At 43.6% G+C, this 20,930-nt stretch overlaps 1 protein-coding gene across 1 annotated transcript in view; it reads left to right on the top strand.

Moving 5' to 3' along the window:
* FAM20C (FAM20C golgi associated secretory pathway kinase) overlaps positions 1–19,184 on the top strand; it is a 58,408-nt gene extending 39,224 nt beyond the window's left edge. Inside the window, exons 4-10 of the mRNA XM_071444035.1 lie at positions 5,955–6,047; positions 7,769–7,884; positions 14,777–14,957; positions 15,450–15,559; positions 17,024–17,105; positions 17,203–17,262; positions 18,005–19,184. Coding sequence (XP_071300136.1) covers positions 5,955–6,047; positions 7,769–7,884; positions 14,777–14,957; positions 15,450–15,559; positions 17,024–17,105; positions 17,203–17,262; positions 18,005–18,257 — 895 coding nt within the window. The 3' untranslated portion in view covers positions 18,258–19,184. The remainder of the gene's footprint in view (positions 1–5,954; positions 6,048–7,768; positions 7,885–14,776; positions 14,958–15,449; positions 15,560–17,023; positions 17,106–17,202; positions 17,263–18,004) is intronic.
* The last annotated feature ends 1,746 nt before the right edge of the window (positions 19,185–20,930 follow it).

Raw genomic sequence — 20,930 nt, 5'->3', positions numbered from 1 at the left:
GCTCTGGGGCTGGCACACAAGAGCATGATCTGGGTATTTATCCTTTTGGCAGTTTGCTAATTATTCCTATTGCTATCACATCCCTGCTCGAATTTCTCTCTCTCTGCCACAGTAAATATTCTCTCATTTTTCCAAGCTGCAGAGCTGCTACTTAAACTGGAGAAGCCTGAATATCCTGCAGGGGCCCATATTGTCATTTGGTTGATAGCAGTGAAAGGGGCCAAACATCCTTTCTGTACCACTCAAATTGCATGTCTTTGCATTCCTGCGTTGGCCACTCATTTTCTGGCCCATATTCTGCTCTTGTAAACAGCTCCTATCGTCCCTGGGAGTGCTCTTTGCAGCACAATGCTTTGATAAAGCCAGAGCCATCAGCTGCCAAGGCTCCATAAGGAGGCAGAAATAGGCACCAGATATCTCTGCTGCTGTAGATGTAGCTGCATTAGCCGTATCATTTCTCGTCCTAAGGACTTACTAAGCCATTAAAATGTATTATAAAATTAAATGGTGTTTTTCCCACCTGTTCTAACTGGTGCCAAGTGCATTGAAAACCCTCCCAGAAGATACAACTCTGCATGCAAAATCTCAGTACCCTCCTAAGGACTGCAGCTGCCTCAGAGACACCTTTTTTTTTTTTTTTTTTTCCCATGGGCTGCCTCCTTTACTTAGAATAATAAGCTTTAGATGATCCCAGGGCACTCTAGATCCCCCTGCTGCACAATCCAATTTGACACAAGTGTTGCATGGAGGGGAGGGAGGGAGAAAATCTCGCAAGCAGACACCGGACTTTCAGTCTGAGTTTCCCATTAGTACAAAGAAGAAGTTCATCAGTGGGGGCTTGGGAGATTTCATGCCTGTCTGTGCTGGAAGAAAGGCTCTCTGGAATTGATGGAGCATCTGTGCTTCAGTGGTGTGCTGGATCAAGGGGCTGCTTGTGACTTCCCAAGTCCATTCCAGGCGATAAAATCATTGAAACTGCAGCAAACTGCTGAGCAGCCACCTTTTAGTCTTGCAGTAACTCTCCTTTGAGTCTGGTATTAGCTATATTTTTATCATTTAGGTAACATTGTGTATGAACTGTTAAGCCCACAACTGGGCTTCAGGACAGGTATTTAAGTGCTCCACAGGAAGAGAGGAAAGCTGCTTTCCAAAGGAGAAGAATAGCAACTATAGCTGTGGGTGGACCCAGTTAATCTCCTGTTATCTGTTCCCATACCAAATTATGCTTCTATCAGTGTTAGTCCTGTCCCTGCCAATGCAATTACAAAGCCTCACTGGTTTATATCTCTTAGTGTGTTTGCTGCTGCCCAATTCCCCTGGGTGGGTCAGGCAGGGGCTCTGTCTGCAAAATGGCCTGACCCAAGCAAACCTGCTCCCTGCTGCTGCAAAGCTCCTTGTCGTGCTCCCTAATCATCCCTAATCCCAGCAGCTGATTCCCCTGATTATGTGTCAGAACACGAGGGTAGCCTGTTTAAAAGGAGCTGTTTTCCAAGCAGCAGCACTTCCTCTCCTTAGCTCAGGGATGTGGCTCTGACACAAGAGGTGGCTCAGAGATGTCTCTGGACTGCAGCATGGGGAGACAGCATGTGTCTGTCAGGATAACACTTAGCTCACTTTGGGCTCTTTGCCCTATTTTCTAGCTTTCTGGCTGCTGCACAGATAATAGAACCCCTCCAGAGCAGAGGAAGTCTGGCACTGAGCAGGATTCTTTCGAGTAATGCACAGCCCTGGTGGGTATTAATCCTGGTAGTTTAGGCAGGTGTATGCTAGTTATCCTGGAAACTAAATACAGATTTCCATGGTAAAGGTTTAGTTTTTATAATACTGTTTTCTAAAATACCAGAATGTCTACAGAACCTGCAGTTGCCCTGTGGTGACTTGGTTCATGAACAGCAAAAAGAAAACTCACGAGAAGTTATTAATGCTGAGACTGGGGGACCAAGTAATTGGCAAAAAAAGAAAAAAAAATGCTTACAGAAACATTGAAGAGAATCTTGAAATATAAATATGAATAATTATTTCTCAAGCTTCAGAAATAATTTCCAATTATTTTTGAACACAAATCACCATTTGATTTATCCAAATACTACTGAACACCAAACCAGGTCCCAACCATATCTAGAAAGGAGCTGACTCACCAGATCTATTCATGACTGTTCTTTTATCAGAGCAGCTTTCTCTCTTCTGTTTGTAAGCATGACTCACTTCTATAGCCACCAGATCAGATCACAGTTGCATCTTGTCTTGTGTCAACACAAACGTGTCCCTGTCCTGTTTAAAATCATTCTTTGCTTCCTATGTGTTTTCTGAGTTGTGCCATGGTGGGAAAATCTTCATGGGCTTTGATTCCCCTTCGTTCTTCCTTCTTCCCTACACGTGTTCCTGTGCTGATTTGTCTTTTCCTCATGCTGTAATTGGGCTGGTGCCACCATGTAATTTTTAACTGTGTGCAGTATCAACAGACTTCCATCTGTCTCTCCTCCAGAGCTTTCCAGCCTGCCGTTATAAATATCTGCCAAATCCTTCTCCAAAGAGAGGATCACCAGATTCCAACTGTTTGCAAAATAAGAGCTGCTGCCAGAAATCCTCTCCCACTGTCTGCAACCTGTGCAGAACCTGTCCCTGCTCGGGGTGGGATGGCACTGCTGGCACTGAGGGGCTCAGAATGGAATTCACTGTCCCTCAGAAGTTGTGGTGGTCTCTGTGCTCAAGTATCTCATTATATGTGTCATTTTATTAGACAATAACCTTCAATACCCATCAGATAACAAAATCAAACTAACTTGTATGTAGGGGTGGGTTTTTTCCCTTTTAAAATGCAATTCTGATTTAAAACATGCATTGGTGTGGATCAGTTCCAGTGTTGTTTTAAATGATGTTTTACTTGACCTGGGAGGGTCTGGGAGTTCATTCCCCTTTCCCAGCCTGTCACTTGGGGGCTGAAGACTAGTTACCATGATCTAAAGCTGGAGTAACTGATTGGACTTGCTGAGAGAAGTTTAATCTTCCACCTCTCTATATTTTTACATCAGAATAAATCATTAGAATTAGCAAAAACCAGACTTGATTCGATTGTGCACAATTAAAAAAAAAGGCAATTATTAACATGGATAAAATAAAATTATATATCAATGCAATTGGATGAAGTAAACATTCTAGATTAAGGTGGACGTGCCCTTTGACACTTGAAGCCATTCTCATATCAGTCTGTTAATGGCATTGGTTCAGAGCTCATGTGGCTTTGTGAGTTCAGTTGTGTTTCTTGGGCTACAACCCACACACATGTTAGTGTTTGCTGGTGGTGTGGCAGCTTGCTCTGGCTGGGGAATTCCCAAGGAACCTCTTCAGGTACTGCTGCAGACATCAAATTAAAAATAAATGTCTGCTTGAGTAACAACCTGCCTAGTTAATGTTCGATCCAAGAAAGCAGGTTTCTGTTATATCCGTGGAAGATAGGAGTAAGTCAGCACAAAGGATATTTCAAGGTTGTTTCAGGAGAGGGTTTCATGTTTGGATCTGCTACATCTTAGGTCTGGAGAGCTCTGCAGAGGAATATAAGGAATGTAAAGCATCTTGGGGGGTTGGTAAATCCTCCTTCAAGTCTACTTTCTGAATAACATGGTATTTTCAAGAGGCAGAGAAGTGGGTACCATGTGTTGGACATGGGCATGGACCATGTGAAAAGTGGCTTTTTGTAGAGGGAAGCACCTTAAGCACTGAAGAAACTTGGGAGTTTGTTTCATGATGTGTCATCAGGTTCAAAAAATACTGGTATTTCCATTGTCTAGATTGCACTGTGGATTCGGTGTCCGTTTTTGAAGGTTTTAGGGCAATCATTTTCATTATTTCCTTAGGAGGGTGTGCAACCACTTAATAATACTTTATGACAGCAGGAAAATTTGTACACACAAGCCTGAGCCTGCAGGACAGCTGTGCTTATTCTCAAATGAAAAATATCCTCAGCCCTTGTTGGGGGTGAAAGGGAGCACAGGGGCTGGGCTGGGGCAGGGCTGTGCTTGCAAGGCTGAGATCCAGCCCCCAGCTCAGTCTGATTTTCTGCAGCAAGATTTTCTCATAAAGGAATGGCCATGGTTTCTTCTGAAGTGTCCAGGAGATAAAAAGCAGATGGCATTGATTAGCTAATAGTAATATTTTCTGCACCTTATCTGCTGTGCTTGATGTGCGTAAAGTTTGCAAAATCTTGGGGTGAGGATTTGTTGAAGAAATCAAATCTTAAAATCTGTAGAGGAGGGAAGGTTACATACAAATATGTGATTTTATGGCCAGCGGAAATAGGTTAATCTTTTTTCTTTGAATTAATATTCAGGGCTCATTCCTTCATTTTTTAAGGGAATATGCACAATAAGCTGGCAGCTCTCCTAACTCTTGCCTTGGCTGCTTAGCAAGAGGCTCTGCTCTCCCCTCTTCCTCTTTGTGGGTGTGCTCCTTCCACTTTTGCATTTCTTATGGAGACAAAGCAAAATACTATTTTTTATTTTATGCCAGGCTCGCTTTTAGCTTGTGTCTTTGTGAACTCTTTGTGGCCTCAGCAGCTCCCTGGCAGGACTTCTGCCAAGTGTTGGCCACCTCCATGACCACTGCTGTGACAATGGTCAGTGCCATTTTTCCAGAGCATCACTGGGGTGTTTAAGGTCACTCTGACCTTGAGTTCTGTTGGACATAAGTACCTTGATGTTGTTCGTCATTTAGGGCAAGATAGAGTTCCTTGCCAAGATGTTAATATAATAAAAAGGAATGTCTGAGAAAGGATACCAGGCTTTCAGACCCTGCTGGGTGCACAGCAAAATCTTCATACAGCCAAAAACCACAGGACTTATCTGGTTTCTCCAGCAGCTTGGAGAGTCCCAGGTGGGTTTGTGGACAGACAGCAGCTCTGGCAGTCACAGTGGTGGGTAGACACAGCTTCAGGACCCAAACAACCCCAAAATTAGGACTTCAGGGGAGGTTTGGGCTCTGCACCAGCGTGATCCCAAAGCCTCCCATGCACCTAGGTCCCCATGCAGGAGCTGTATTTTAATTGCCAGCAGGCAGCACGAGTGACTCATGAGCTGTCAGCTGGGCCACCTGTGGCAGCAGAGAATGAGAAAGAGCTTTGTTTTCCTCTTCTGGAGAGCTGTCCTCCCTTGCAGATGCTCTGCAGGCAGCTTTGCTGTGCTTATCTCCCTCTGAGGACTTCAAAACAGGTAGAGGTGGGACCCAGATGTTGCATTGGTCAGCTGCTTGAGCTGCGCTCCATCCAAAAGGACTGGAAGGTGCTTAAAGTGAGACAGACAGAGCTTTGCATTTTTCATGTTCTGTGGTGTGGAAGCTTTAGCCTTCCTATCAGAATGACATTTTTTATTGGTTCTTAAACTGAAGAAACAACAAATTCTGCATCTTCTCTCAAGAACACTCTTGCTAATATTCTTTGAAACATGACAAGTGTTGTGGCCATCAAACTGCAATGATCCTGTTCCTTATAAAATAAGAAAAACATGTCACTTTTGGCTTTAAGTAATACAAAGGGAGAGGCATATTCTAGATGGGAGCTGCAGGGCTGCCAAAGATGAAAGAAAAATGTTATTACTTTTGGAAATTTCATAATTACAGTTAATGATAATTTAATGAAATGACATTGTCTTCACCGCTATCGCTAATGAAATGTTTGAGAGTGATAAAACAGATCTTGTTAAATAGAGCGAGAGTTTTGAGTGGAACAGCTTTGTGACAGCACGCTGCCTGCACAAGTCTTGAATTCCTATTTTTTGTTAGAGTAGCTCAAAAAAAGGAAGATTAAATGAAGGCTGCATGGCAAATAATGCACAAATGAGGTATTTAAAGGTCTTCCATTAAGCAAACAATACTGAACTCCTGAACAGCATGTTGATGACTGAGCACTGCTCCTTAGGAATGCTAACCCTTCATTAAAACACTTCCCTTGTTTTCCTTTGCAGGCAAACCAGAGAACAAGAAACCCCGCCTGACTTTTTTTACTTCTCAGACTATGAGAGACATAATGCAGAAATAGCAGCATTTCATCTCGACAGGCAAGTGGAACAGATTTACTTTAAAAGGGGAAATATTGTGATAAGTTGCTGCACTTGGCCATTCCTGGAACTGAATTACTTTTTAAAAGGGGAAAGTGGAACAAAGGTGGGCAAATGCCGTGAATAAATGAAATGGCAGATGATGAAAGAGTAAGTTAATAATTAGGAAATGCAGCTTACCCTGGGAATGAGAAACCTGGCAAGAAGTAATTGTCAAAAAGAAAGAGAAGTTATATTGAAGAGAAGCTGAGAAATTAATTTCCCTTGTGATCTTGCAGCACATATGGAGAGGACCCATCTCCCAGGGATGTGTCACGTTAGTGTGACAGGAGCCTGGCTCACCCCAATTAGCTCCAGGGCACAGAGATGCAAAGGAGCCAAGGGGAACCGTGTATTCAGAGGAGTCCTTGAGATGGAAGGGGATTCACAGCAAAAAGCTGGGACTGTCCCACATCAGGAGCATATTTATGCCACGAGTTAGTGGGAAGGAGAGGGCAGTGGTGGTCATCTCATGCTCCTGTTGCTGAAAATGTCCCCCCTCCAGACCCAGTGCAGGGCATGGTGGATACCCCAAGACTGCAGCCCTCCCTGCCTTCCCAGATGAGGGGTGGGAATTGCTAATTAGTGATTAACAGTATGTCTGGAAACTATGGCATTTCACTGAAGCATCTTTCACACTGTGAAAGGCCAAGAAACATCTTTCTGAAAGTGCAAAGCTTTGGGGCCACAAATTATTTGGGGGTTTGCATAGCATTGCTGCCTTCTGGAATGATGGCTGGGGTATGGGAACATGTCACTGGGTGGCACAGGGTAGATTTTCCAGTAAGAAACAATCCTGATCCAATCCTTCAAGGATCTTCTCTATTTCATTGTTGTTGACCTTGGTGTTGATCCCTTCTGCTTTAGATTTTATATTGCCATTTTAAGCAGATGGTGCTGTAGAAAAAAACCATCAGTGGAGTTCCTACAGGGGGTGTGTTAAATATCCACACACTAAGCAGGAAAAGCAGTTGCTACCCAATGAAGAAAATCTGAACAGCAGACAGTGGATATAAAAATCCTGCCTATGGGGAGACTTTGTATGGGGTCTTTGCTCTTTTACTGTATGTAATAGCAGTGCTTCACAGGGAGGTTTTATGATCTATGAAGGCAGGGGAGTTTGGGGTAGGGAGAGGCTCTTCTCCCAGCCTTTGCCTGTGGGAAGATTTTTGGTCTCAGGGAGATTGTTTAGGTTGGTATAAGGGTATTAAAACAGAGAGGAGCAGAAGGAAATAAATCAAACACATGCTAAGGCTGTCAGAAAAAGAATTACATGGTGTTTATGGAGGAAAGAGGCTGAAATCCCATTTCCCAGCTCACTTAAAAACTGGTGAGCAAAATGCATGTCATACAATCATGAAGTAGCACAAAGTGAAAAAATAAATTTTTGCTGTCTCTTGTTTTTGGAATGGTATGTATCTTCATTTTTATCATGGAACAATGCCCTCCATATTTTCTTGTATTTTACTCCATACTACGTTGGCAATGCAGAGCTCATCATATTCAGGACATATTTTATAATACATTACATGAGGAATTATCCAGTTTAAAGTGACGGGCTTTATACTCCTTAAAGCCCGCAGATAAATGTGCCTTCAGAGTGTAATGAAGCTTCCTAAAACCTGTAACTCTCATTACACTTTAATCCTTTCCATAACCCACGTCTGCTCCGGCTCTTGCAGGATCCTGGATTTCCGGCGCGTGCCCCCGGTGGCAGGCAGGCTGGTGAACATGACGAGGGAAATACGAGATGTTACTCGTGACAAGAAGCTGTGGAGAACATTTTTCATCTCACCAGGTAGTCCTGGAAATAACTCTCTCTTCTCTCTATCCCGCTGAACACATACTTAAGGAAACGATGTGTAGATTGCTTAATTGCTCAGATATTTCTAATAAAACTGTCTTCTAGAGCTTTGAATAAAAATAAATGTGGAGACATAGCTTACAAAGAAGACTTTATTGTTTTGAGTTGAGTGCCTTTTCCCCTTGACAAATTATCTGCAGAGAGGGGCTTTTATGTTCACCAAAGTGTATTCAAAAAATGTTTTATGTAGAACAGTTTCTAATGCAATTCTTTCTGGTGTTCTCAGTTTATCCAAACCCTTATTTCCCAGCCCATTAGTTATTCAGAAAGTTTTTTTTCCCACTGCAATGTGATCTGTCACTTCTGTTGGTCAGATGCATTTATTTGTGGGTTTGACTACAGTACCAAGCCTAATTTCTCAGAGCCATTCAGGTTTTATTACAACAGGAGTTTGGACAAAAAAATCAGTAAATAGATCTGTAATATATCCTGCTTCCAGCTCAAATTCTCTGTTGGGCTAGAAGTGACCTGAATTGTTCCCAGTCCTGGCTCTTGCTTTGAGGCCTGACCCAGAAGCTGATACCACTCACTCCTCAGCCTTTCACAACATTTTGTGGACCTGGTCAAGGATGGACCTCCACAGGATGGGAATTTTACAAGCACAGGATAAAGCCCTATCCTGCTCACCAGAATATACAGCTGGAATAGGGAAAAATGGGAAAAGGTGGGAAAAAGTGGTAACATCTCTTATTTAACATCTGAGATGCTGAGATGGAGAAATTAGGACTCTGAGTTAAGGCACAGAAATATTTAAGCTTGTTCTTACATATAGAATTTATAGGTTTTATATTCACTTTAAAGCACAGTGCCATGCTCCAGTAGTTTAATTCATATTTTTTCAGCTGTGTGCAAGTGTGCTTTGCTGATCTGAGGCTGTGACTTGTGTAAGAGGCAATCTGGAGCAGAAACCTCTGGAGATCTCTCCCTTGCTCTGTGTGTGATTGGCCAGAAGCTGTTTATCCCAGATCCCTTAAGTCGAGATCCAAAGACTTAATTACAGTTTCTCCCAATGTAACTGTAATTTATTGCTGTTAGCTGGAAACCAGGGCCCTGTCATTGCCAAGCTTTTGCTCTTAAAATGTTTATCACACTTTTCTGATCCCCAATAAAGTCATTATTACAGCTGTTATTTTTAGCTTCATATTTAAGTTCATCTCTGCAGGACACAGTTGAGCAGACAGTTATTTATTCCAGGAACTTCACTTGTAAATTACATTACATAATTGCAGAAGGTTTCATTCTACCCAGTATTATGAGCATTCCAATTTTATATGCAGTTACAGTGACAATACATGTTCACCAAACCTGGTGGACACAACATTTCTGCATTTGCCTTAGTTGTTTTCTCTCCTTCTTTGTTTCTCTATATCTTTTTTGGTTTTGGCTTGATTTTTGTAGGTAAATACATACAAAAAATGGCAAAAAAAAATATTTTGACTGTGCACAAGGTGCTATAGCTCACTTTAAACATAAGCCATTTTATTCCTATTTTGGCAAGTAAGATGTGGATTAATAAGTTTGCTTGATTTTTAGCGTTCCTAGGTTATATTTCAAGACTTAGGGATGAACTTGAATTATTTCTGAGAATTACAAAACTGTTCTCAAGTACAGAGCAGCTTACAGCAGCCAGAGCAGGGCAATACAGAGTTAAGGCTGCCAGTTCTGATGAAGATCTTTATCTTGCCATTATGAAATTCCAGACATCCAAGCATAATCCTTTATTCAAATTTATTTAGAGGTCTCAGATAAATTCAATTAAAATATTTGATTAACTATGAATCAGGCTTTTCTGGAGAATAAAATGCTCAAGCAATTAATTTTTCTTTCCATTTTACATTTCCTGAATCAATATACTTTGGTTAAATCATGTTGGTTACTTGTCAGAGTTCTTCCCTACAAGTCCCCAGCTTAATTAGTCAGATTCTCATTAACATATGCCCAACCTCTGTCTTGTATTTCATACTGACCTTAAAAGGCAAGGCATTAATTAATTCTTAATGAAAAAATAACAAAGATCCTAAATTAAGCTTTTAGAAACAGCTTCCACAAGCCCAGCAGGCAGCTCAGGCAGCAGATTGAGGGCAGGGAAGGAAGAGAAGAGGTGAGACTGGAGTGAGACTCATGGTCTGGAGGGTGAGGATGAAGAGGGAACAGGGAGCCTGAGGAAGGCTCAGAGGCTGACTCACCCTCTGGCAGATGAAGGGCAGCTGAGGCTGTTGGTTTTGAGGGAGAGCTGCCTCCAAAGGTGAGAAATTGAGGTGAGACCTCTGGGTACATGCACAAACCAGGCTGTGCACCAGCACTAGGGCCTGTACAGGAACCTCTGGGCCTCCCTTTCAGGGGGCTCTGTCACTGCACCTCCATCCCCAGCCGTGCTCAGTGACAATTAATGGCCATGGGGACACTTGGTGCCTGCTGGCAGAATATCCCTCTCTGTGCACACATACACGGCTCTCAAAATTAAACAAGCACTAAGTGAAATTGATTTTATAGGAAGATGTTCCCCTTGAGCTGGGAGCCCATGGTTTGCACCCTCAGAGGGTGATTATTGATAATATTAATCAGTCACAGGACCATGGAATACAGAGTTGGAGGGGCCCATCAGGCTCATCGAGTCCAGCTCCTGGCCCTGCTCAGGGCACCCCAAGGATCCCACCAGGAGCCCCTTGTTATCTCCCAGACCCTTGTGGGGATGTGTTGGAAGAAACCCCACTGCATTTCCACTCCTGGGCCACCTCCCTTGTCCCATCAGGTGTGGAAATCAGGGCCAGGGAGCCACAGGCAGCCTCAAAGCACTGCAGCATCCCTGCCCCCATGTAAAAGTGACAATGGCTGGGAGCAGGCAGGTCGGGGGATGCATTAGGCTGCACTCAGAGAGAAAGCAGATTGCAGAAAAGTGCACTTTCAGGCAGTTTGGACTTAAACATGAGAAATGGAATTAGGTCAGTAATTATTTAAATTAATTTTACATCCTTTGCAGCAAGGCAGACTGCAGTAGCCCTGCTACTTTTACAAATGAATGGTAATTTGCTAGGAAAAAAGAGACATATTAATGATGTCAGCCTTCATTTTGGAAGTAATTGAGGCAGCAGCTTAAAGAAATCAATGTTACACAGCTAGTAAGCACTATGTTTTTGTTCATATTAACCAATTCCTAGGGATTATGGATTTTTTTTCCCTCTCAGCATACAATAGCAGTTCTGAATTACCTATTATTTTGAGCAGGTAAATGAAAGATCTTTTCATGCATTGCTGTAGTAAATATTCAGGATTCTTTCCAGTACTCCAATTGCACATGCTTGCTAAATGTCCTCTATTAACAGTCGTGCAAAGCTGAATAAAAGAATTGCTCTGCCAAGCAATTTGCTTCAAGGTATCCCCCCTTGTTCCTTTTCTTCCTGAGAAGAATTATTGTTCAGCTATCAGGAGGATGCACAGAGAATTTGCAGATGAGTACACAGACACTCTAGTTCTTAATTGTTGTAATTAGTTGGAGTTTCGATCACCAGACCATGATTTTTGCCTGCATTTCATTACGAATCACATCCATTCCTCCTCAGATAATGAAAATCAGACACTGCAACATGGAGTTCTCTTGTCTTTCTGGTGCTTTGGGGAAACAATTTTGGTTTGTAGTGAAGAAGTGTTTTGCATGTTGGAAATGCTCAGCACTTGGACATTCCAGCATGTATAAACATCCCTCCCTGTCTGGTTTGCCAGCACTGCTGTTGTTGCCATTCCTGCCCACCCTGCAGGAGCACAAATTCCTGGCTGTTGCTCCTTTTGCAGGTGTACTTGTGCAAGAAACACCTTTATCTGGAGAGAGGAACATATGGTTTGGGCAATTTCAGTGAGAGGAGAAGGGCTGTGCCCCAGTAGGGAGCTCATCTCCCCTTTCTCGCTGATTTTTGCTTCGGAAAGCCAAACCCTGCTCTCAGCGTGGGATTGCCATGAAGAGCTGGGCTTGTGTCTCTAGCTGGAATTTCACCCTCAGCCTGCTGTGCAGAATGTGGGTCACCTACTTAGCTTTCAAAGAGTCTTGCTACAGCACCTTGAAGTCTTAAATGAGATCTGTGGTTTTCTATATTTGGTGCCTCTTTTTTTTTTTCCTTACATTTTTAAGAAACCTTAAAAAGGAATGTTTCCCCAGATAATTCAGGCTGCTTTATCTTACTGCTAGTATGTAAGGACTAGGGCAGACATAATGAAATGTCTTTTCTGTATCAATCAAGGCAGTTAATTTCTTTAGCTTGAGATCCAGCATCCTTTCACCTCCACTATCCCCAGAAAGTGAACAGGAGCTGCAGGGAGAAGTACCACAGGTCTGAGCCCAATAACTGCTGGCAGAAAAAGATTTGCCATTGAATGTAACTTGTCGGTGAGAAATACACTTGTGGTTTTCCTGCAAGCTCACTGTCTCAATGGCAGGACACATCTTGCCATTGCTCAGGGCACTGGATGCTGGAGCAGGCAATGGGGCTCCATGGAGGATCAATAGCTGGAAGATGCTGGCAGGAACGAGTGGGATGAGTGGCAGGCAGCACAAGTGCTCACTGCACAGCCCTGCAGCAGCCAACAGCAGCACTTCCCCAGCTCTCCTCAAGACTTACCTGCACACCAGTGTGATTACTGATTAGCCCCAGTGGCTTTCATGACAATACAGAGCAGGGTTTCATTGTTCCCCAAGCTGAATACAGAAGCAAACTGTTAAACAGAGTATTTATCTTCCCACTGAGCAAAACGCTGTGTTTAATACAACTCCTTTTTCTTGAAAGGTCAGATTTACATAGTGAGCAGCAGAGGCTGTGATGGCATGGGGAGTGTTTGCTGGGACTTTTGCTCTTTACAAAACTGATCCTGGAGGAGATAAATGAGCACTGGCTTCCTGCTGCCAGGTGGAAGTCAGGTCATAGAAACGCTGGAAGATAAGTTATCTCTGGCAGTCAAGATAAATCTGCATGTTTCCCTCCCTCCACAGATGAGGGGGTGATGCTGACACAGCTGAATTAAAGCCCCAGCCCCACTGCAGCTTCAAATCAGCAGAAGCACAATTTTTAAGAGAGGAGATTCTGCTTGGTAAAACACTTAAATTGCAAACTCAGAAATGCAGACATGTTTGAGTGATCTCTTCCTTTTGTAATTTCTGTTCTTCCTTTTCTCTTCCCTGAAGTACTTTTCCTTGAGTAATTGTCAACAAGCTTTTTGGGCACAGAGTAAATATTTGTGGACTTAGCCAGGATATATTTAACTGCTATGATCCAGCCCTGTAAATATAAATGCACAGTTTGGGTAAGTTGTTACTGAGCATGGATGGATAGGTGGCCCTTGTGAGTCAGCCACAGCAGGCTGATGCAAAAAGGCTGTCTTAGAGTAAAGTAATCACAATTTCATGGACAAATCAGGTGGCCATCAACAGAGAAAGCTGGGACATCAGTGGGAAGCTGGGACAGATTGTCAAGTAGCAACACATCAGCCTTGTAGTGTGGTTATTTGGTATAATTCCATGGTTTAACAGCCAGCCCCAGATAATGCAGCTGATTAATCAAAAGCATCACGAGACCTTTTCGCTGTTCCATGTTCCCCTACCTCTCCTTCCTCAAACACAGCTCCTTGCTGTGTTCCTCCCTCCCTCCCTCCTGTCATCCCCAGAGCTGTCCCTGTCCTCCTGGCTGACCATCTCCCCCTGGCAGTGCCCCCTCTCCTGTGGGCACTGCTGGATGTGGGTTTGGGCTGGGATGTCACAGTGACGGGCAGGGCTGTGTGCTGCAGGGCATCACTGCCATGCAAACCCACACTTCCCTTCCTGTGGCAGGCAGAAAAATCACCTCCTGCTACACCCAGCCCTTCCTGCCTCGTTTGCACTGAGCCTGCCCAGAGGGAGAGGAGCTCAGAAACAATATTTGAATTTAGAGGCCTTGTGGGGAATTAGGAAGCAATGTGACTTCTCAGCTTCATGCATTACCATGAGGAAAAGGCACAGTCTTCCTCTAATGACATTTTATGTGCATAAAGCAATGTCACAAGAGTTGTAGCACACTGGCAAGAGCAGCAGTGTGCTCCTATTCCTGTTCACAGTCTGGTGTTGGTGGGCTTTGGGGATGAGCTGCTCTCTCTCACCTTCAGTGAATTCCTGTGGGCAGGATGTTCTTGTAAAGATGTGGGTGTTCCTGTTGGTACAGAAATATGTGGTGGCAGTTTTGGGGAGGCTTTAAGGTAACACACTGTCCAAAACCTGCTGCAGATTCTTTTTCTGTGGTTGTTGGAGTAATGTGAGGTGTGGAGGAAGGAATTAGTGTTTGAGATGTGTGTTGACAGCGTTACGTCCGTGCTATTTCCACCTTCCTTGCACACCCCCACAGGACTCTGGATGGTAAATAATTCTCCTTGCAAAAACTGCCAGTTCTTCTCATACCAGCGAGGAAATGAATGAAATGTTCTCTGGTATTAAAGAAACAAGCCAAGATTTTGAGAAGTGACTTAATCTTGGGCACATGCCACTTGTTCAGCTGTGGGATTTGGGGTTCCAGCCTGGGGTAGCAAATAGCTCCCAAGGAATGTATCAGGCTGGGAAAATGAAAGGAGAAAGGACAGGATCTAAAAAAAAAAAAAAAGGTTTGGGGAATATAAATAGGCTGGAAATACAGAGCTTTGCACAGGGCATGATCCCAGCCACTGAAATAATGTCTTTCTAGTGTTTTCAGTGGAGGAAAACTGTGTGGTAACAGGAGTTTGGATTTATTTTTGCTCCTACATACACCAGTGCTTTTATGAATTCTCAATACTAATTTAAGGGTAGGCTTTAAAGCTCTTTTCCTTTCTTTCCCAGCCAACAACATCTGCTTCTATGGGGAGTGCTCCTACTACTGCTCAACAGAGCATGCCCTGTGTGGGAAACCAGACCAGATCGAAGGGTCCCTGGCTGCTTTCCTGCCTGACTTGTCCTTAGCAAAAAGGAAAACCTGGAGAAACCCTTGGAGGCGTTCCTACCACAAGCGCAAGAAAGCAGAGTGAGTAGTGGGGAGCAGGGCTGCACAGGGTGGAGGGAAATAACCCAGTCCCTGCCCCCTGGGAAGGGACAGGGCACTGCACGTGCCAGGAGCTGCAGTTTGTGGTGCTGAGCCCAAATTCAGTGGCACAATTCCCTCAGGGGACAGGTACCCCCAGTGGCATGGGCAGGATGCAATGGGACCTGTCCAAGCCCTGTCAGAGGAATAAAGATGCACTGCTCTCAGCAGCCCTGAGCTGTTTGCACCATGTCACTGGTGGTGCAGCTAGTCTCCTAAATCCTGAAGCGCATAGCTTTCAGTCTTGTGATTTTCTTCCTTTTTCATCAGTTACAATCTTCTTTGCTTGCCTGCATTGCTGGAATTTGCTGCCCCTACCTGACCCTGCCTTTAATCAAACATGATAAAAGTAGATCTTTGCAAAATAACTTTTTTTTGGTCATTTTCAGTAAGCTTTGTATGTCTCATAAAATATCAAAATATTGCCTTTTTCAGATGGGAAGTTGATCCGGATTATTGTGAAGAGGTTAAACAAACACCCCCATATGACAGTGGGACCAGAATTCTGGATATAATGGATATGACAGTTTTTGATTTCCTAATGGGTATGTTTCATCTCTTTCAAAAATTAAATGCAACATTTAATTAGAATAAGAACCATTTCTTTCTGCACTGCTCTGCATAGCTCAGCAGTTTGCTAAAGCATGGCTGAAGCTGCATTTACTGTATGTGCTTTTCTAGATGATTATGGGAAAATGCAGATTTACATGGTTATGTATTCCCATCAGTGCAGATTAAAGGAACAAAGATGTTCAGAAATGCAGAGTGGTGATGAATGCAGGTCAGGCCAGTCTCCTTCACAACAGTGAAGGGCTTCACCGTTTGCTTTAGTGAGTGCTTTGCCCCTGCAATATATGGCTCCTGAATGCACATGCAAGGACTGCTCATTATGGTGCTTTGTTTTCATCCTGCAGGAGTGTTCTCTGCTGCTTCTCTATAAAATGTCAGGGCTGGGGGGGAAGAGGCATTGCTTTGTCACAAAGGCAGCTGTGGATTGTATCAGGAATTTTTCTGTTTATGTAACCTGATCTCAATTAAATAATTATTTACAGCCAGGTACTAGTGATCCATTCCAAGCCTAATTCTCATTCTCATATGAAAACTTTCCTGCTGCAGCAAATACACCTCTAAGTTGCCAGCCTACATCCTTGATCCTTGGGCACATGCCAGCATGGGCACATCCTGTGCCATTGCCCCCACTGAGCTTCCTGCAATAGGCTGCAGCAGGAGAGGCCAGGTGACTGCTCAGGAGCCATATGTGGCATCTATAAGTAGCTCAAGACCCCTTCCAGGGAGATAAAACTCATAGCTTGGCAGCAGTGCTCTGCACATTGGCCTTAGAAAGCAGCTCACGCAGGGGGAGCTGTGCAGCTGTGCAGATCAGCACCATCCTGATCCATATTTTACAAACATGAAGCTGTTCTGGCTTCCCAGGCAGCCAGCAACTGGGGCAAACTTCTTACCAGAGGAAAACCAGGGTGTTTGGTTGGGGTCCAGGAAGCTGAATGCAGTATTAACAAAGTGATCAGGATTAACACCCCTGCTCAAAGCAGGGCATTTTCTCCTACCCTTGCACATGTGAAATGTACCATGCCAGCTTCACTCACCCTGCTGAGCCCAGGCTGCAGCAGCAGGGCTTCTTGCCAGCAGGAAACACGGCTGCCCTACAGGTCACCAGGCTCCCCAGGCAGCTGAGATGCTCTTTGCTGGAGAGGGGGGTCCTTGGTGCACCCCAGAAGGGGCTGCTGGAGGGGGGAAGGTTGGCTTTGCCTCCTGAAGGGCCTTTTAGAGTTTAAGTGTAAAAGCCACAGAGAACTTGAAAAGCTGCCAGGGGTTTGTCAACCCTTCCAATATCACACACTTTGGGTGTCTACAGGAGGAGCAAATGAGCTCTGCAGGTTTGATGCTTTCTATGCTCTGTTTTTGGGGAGCACTGGGCTTTTGCATTGCCCTGACCTGCAGGCTCAAGCCAGAGTGAAAATGGTCTTTTTCTTCTCTTTGTCCCATAGGTAACATGGATCGACATCACTATGAAACCTTTGAGAAGTTTGGAAATGAAACTTTTATTATCCACTTAGATAATGGAAGAGGGTAAATACCTTTAATAATCCTTCTGGGGTTAAAGGGAAAAAAAAAAGTCAGTCTTTAAAACAGCTTTTGTTACATTCTTGCTCTTATCTTTAAATAGGTTTGGAAAATATTCCCATGATGAACTTTCCATTTTGGTGCCTTTAAACCAGTGCTGCAGGTATGTTTTCCCTCTGGAGGTGTTTCCTGGTTTGTGCCATTGTTTCCACTAGCAGGACTGAAAACGTTCACGTGAATCTTTCATTGCACACTGTGGAGAGGAGGAGATGGAGTGATCCTGCCCAGCTAGCCCTGAGCACTGGCACTGCCACATTCAATGCTCTGTGGGATCAGGGCCTTGCAGGAACACAGCTGTGAGACATTGGGAGAGTAGCTTTGGGACCAAATACAGATCCCGTGGAAGTCAAGTCACAAAATCCCAGCTTGTTCACGTGCTTCTCAACAGCTTTCCTTGGTGCCCATGGCCAGGGTTTTCAGAGGGTGACATTTAGAGTTTCAGCCCTGCAGGGTGAGCCTGAGGAGCCTCTGCTGCTGTCCCACATCCCTGCTCAGTGCCACAGGTGCCACACGTGTCATTGCCAAGGTGGACATGGCCCTGGGAATGCTGCACCAGCTCCCCTTGGTGCCTTTCCAGGTGAGGGATGCGAGGGCTGCCTGCTCTGCCCCTTGGATCTGTGCTCCAAAGCCTCTGCACCTCTGAGGGCCCCCAGGGATCAGTGACAGACAGGTGACAATGCCAGCTGCTCGCTAGGACTGTGGCAGTGCCTGGCTCTCCTCGTTTCAGATCACAGAATAAGGCTCTTACACTATAATTGTAATTCTGGCCATGAGCCTTTTAGCGCTGTCAAGATCAACAGTGATGGAAATAACTGATTTGCATTTTTTTCCTCTCCTTTTCTTAGAATCAGGAAATCTACCTATCTGCGATTACAGCTGCTAGCCAAGGAGGAGTACAAGCTCAGTCTCCTGATGAAAGAATCTTTGCTAAAAGACAAAATAGCTCCAATCCTCTACCAGCCTCACTTGGAGGCGATGGACAGGCGGCTGCGGATTGTGCTCAAGGCTGTCAGTGACTGCATAGAGAAGGATGGCTATGACAACGTGGTGGAAAATGACTTTAACACTGATCTTAACACTGTCCCCACTGAGAGGTAGTGAAATGGCAAGACTACGTTTTTACCAGCCGAGTCAAGAAGATTCAAAGAAGGAAAAGAAACAAAAGAACAACAACAACAAAAAAATAAAAGTCTTGCAAAAGACTGTGTATGCTACTCTGTGAATTCAGTGAATTCAGAAATGAGATATAATTGTTCCCAAAGTAGGTAAAGTGTAGACTCAGCAAAGGATTAGTTCATTAAGAAAAATAAGTCTAATGTGATGCTTTTCATTAGTTCCTGAAGAGAGATTATGAAAAGATTCAGAAAATACTCGATCATGGACAGACAGCAATCTGATAGCAAAACACCTCCTGTCCTTTTTGTATAGAAAGGAGGCCTTTACTTAATATTTTGTATTTATATATGGTATATCTATGAAACCCCAGACCTACCTTCCAAATTTAACTAAGAGGGACAGCATAGTTTTGTGACTCACACTTTATTTGTGGTGACAGTCCACTTAGTATTTTGTGTTAACCCTTTAAGTGCTCTAATCCACTGTATCTTATTTAAATTGAATGCTTATTTTCCCCCCAGCTACTCAGCATTTAAAGGGTTAAGGCATTATGAACTTTTAAAGGCAAAAAAATAATAATAATAATGATAATAATGATAATAAATACAGGGGTTACCAGAAGGGAATTTCACTAATTGTGCTTTGACAGGAATACTTGAATGTTGGTTTTACAAAGTGATGTAAAATGACAAGTTGTACTATTTGTCCATAAGGAGGTGGCAGCTCTTATCTTTCTAGACTATCATAGCTGAGCTGCTACTTTTCAATTTTGCTTTTGATAGTTTTGTGTAAATATATACATATATGGGTAAAAAGCTGCTTTCAGCAGCTCTAGGCTTACTTTTGCAGCATTTTTGTGGAATTGTTTGCAACGTGGTAAAAGTGCAATAAAGATATGCAAAATGTGTAGCCATCTTGTCTAAATGGATTCATTCATCTTGTTCAGAGCAAAGCTCTGTGCACCAGCCAAGTGTCCCAGAAGTGGTTGTTTAAATTGTCATCCCCTGTTGTAGAATAGCAAATGGGGCTGGAGCAGAGAATTGGGGATTAATTGGTGATTCAGGCACACTGCAATGCCAGTAAGGGCTGGGGTATTGAAAAGGGTTAATCTTTCCTATGAAAACATTGTTTTGACTGTCATTTCAGCATCCCTTCCTCTTGCAATTATGGCTGTGGAAACAAGTTATGGAGCAACACCTCTCAAAGATTATGCCTTGACACACTGCCCAGAGGATTTAGAAACCAGTGCCTCTGACTTGGGCTGCAAAAGCCTTTGCACAACATAGAAAATCCCAGCCTAAATTAACTGGAAACATGGTATTCTTATCCAAATAGCCTTGAATCATGCTCAGCTGCATTCATTTAGGATTTGTGGAGACTCTCAGCCCAAAAGCAAGCTATAAATTGAACACGTGGCTGTATTTGACTTGTGAAAACATGGTGTGGTACAGCAGGAATCCCTCATCACTCCTCTGGGTGAGGAGAGAATTTATTGTGACAGTGTTCATCACAACTTTAATTCAAAGCTGCCATTTATTTCATTTGATGTCTTTTTTCCCAGGGATTCATAACCATATACTTTAAAAGCCAGGTAGACTAAAATGTAGACATTTCAGCATATTAAAATTATGAATGAGAGAAAAGGCTGCTATATGAGCCCATCCACTTCTTAGGTTGATATATTATCACTAAAAAACACATGTATTTTATATTTTATTGCCCATTTCGAATTCCCATGGTTCTCACATACATGGCATACAAAGACAACAGAATATCTCAAATTGTACAACTGTTCATGAACTTGGAAGTTTTCTGGTTTATTCCATGGCTTTTTTTCATCTTTGAAGACTCACATATAATAACAAGGATTCCTCTGCAACACAGCACTGGAACAGTGTTCCCTCCCCATTAGTCAAAAAAAAACCAAAAAAAACCAAACCAGAACATGGGAATATTAAAAGGTGAAATGGGTGGTATTACCCTTGGTCTATCTTCAATGCCTGGCTGTTGTTTTCCTGCAGGTGCAGCTTTTTCTCACCATGAAATTGTGCCAGGACAGCACAGGAGTGATAGAATCACCTTCCCAGGGCAGCTCTGTTCTCTCCTTCTGGGCTCAGCTCAGCAAACCTGGTTTGCTTTTGGAAAGCAGCACTTGGCAGCCTCTTTGTTCAGAGAGGATCAGAGCAGTGAAGGTCTTGGCTCTCTAGAGGCTGGGTGGCTCAAGCTTCTCTCTCTGCAGAAGGCTGCCTGGTGCTGTCAGGGATATGAACTTATTGTTATGGATCTGGTTCTGAATTCCTACAAGCAAAATCAGCAGGTTTTTTATAGATTAAGTGTTGTAAAGTATGGAATAGGTAGTGTTTGTACAGGGTGTAAAGAACTTAAGGCCATTAATCCTTGCCACATTGTAAAGAGTTCTGAGGGCCTCCAGTTTCCTTCTCCTGGACTTTGATGCTCCCCCTCGTAAGCTCTGTGCTGCAGCTTTCTAGACTTATAAAAATTCTTCTCATTTCTAGTCTTAAATCAGGCCTACAGAAAAGCTGAAGGGGAAGCTTTTCTTTGGCATGAGACGTGCACATACCTTGGAAGGATGGAGAGCCTGGCTCACATGGAGGAGAGGTTTCCTTTCTCCGGTGCCTCTGATGAGAAACTGGG

Source organism: Agelaius tricolor, unplaced genomic scaffold (assembly GCF_023055355.1).
Source record: "Agelaius tricolor isolate 1412-34295 unplaced genomic scaffold, bAgeTri1.0.p SCAF_19, whole genome shotgun sequence".
Classification (NCBI taxonomy): Eukaryota; Metazoa; Chordata; class Aves; order Passeriformes; family Icteridae; genus Agelaius; species Agelaius tricolor.
This window is presented reverse-complemented; position numbering and strand designations above follow the sequence as displayed.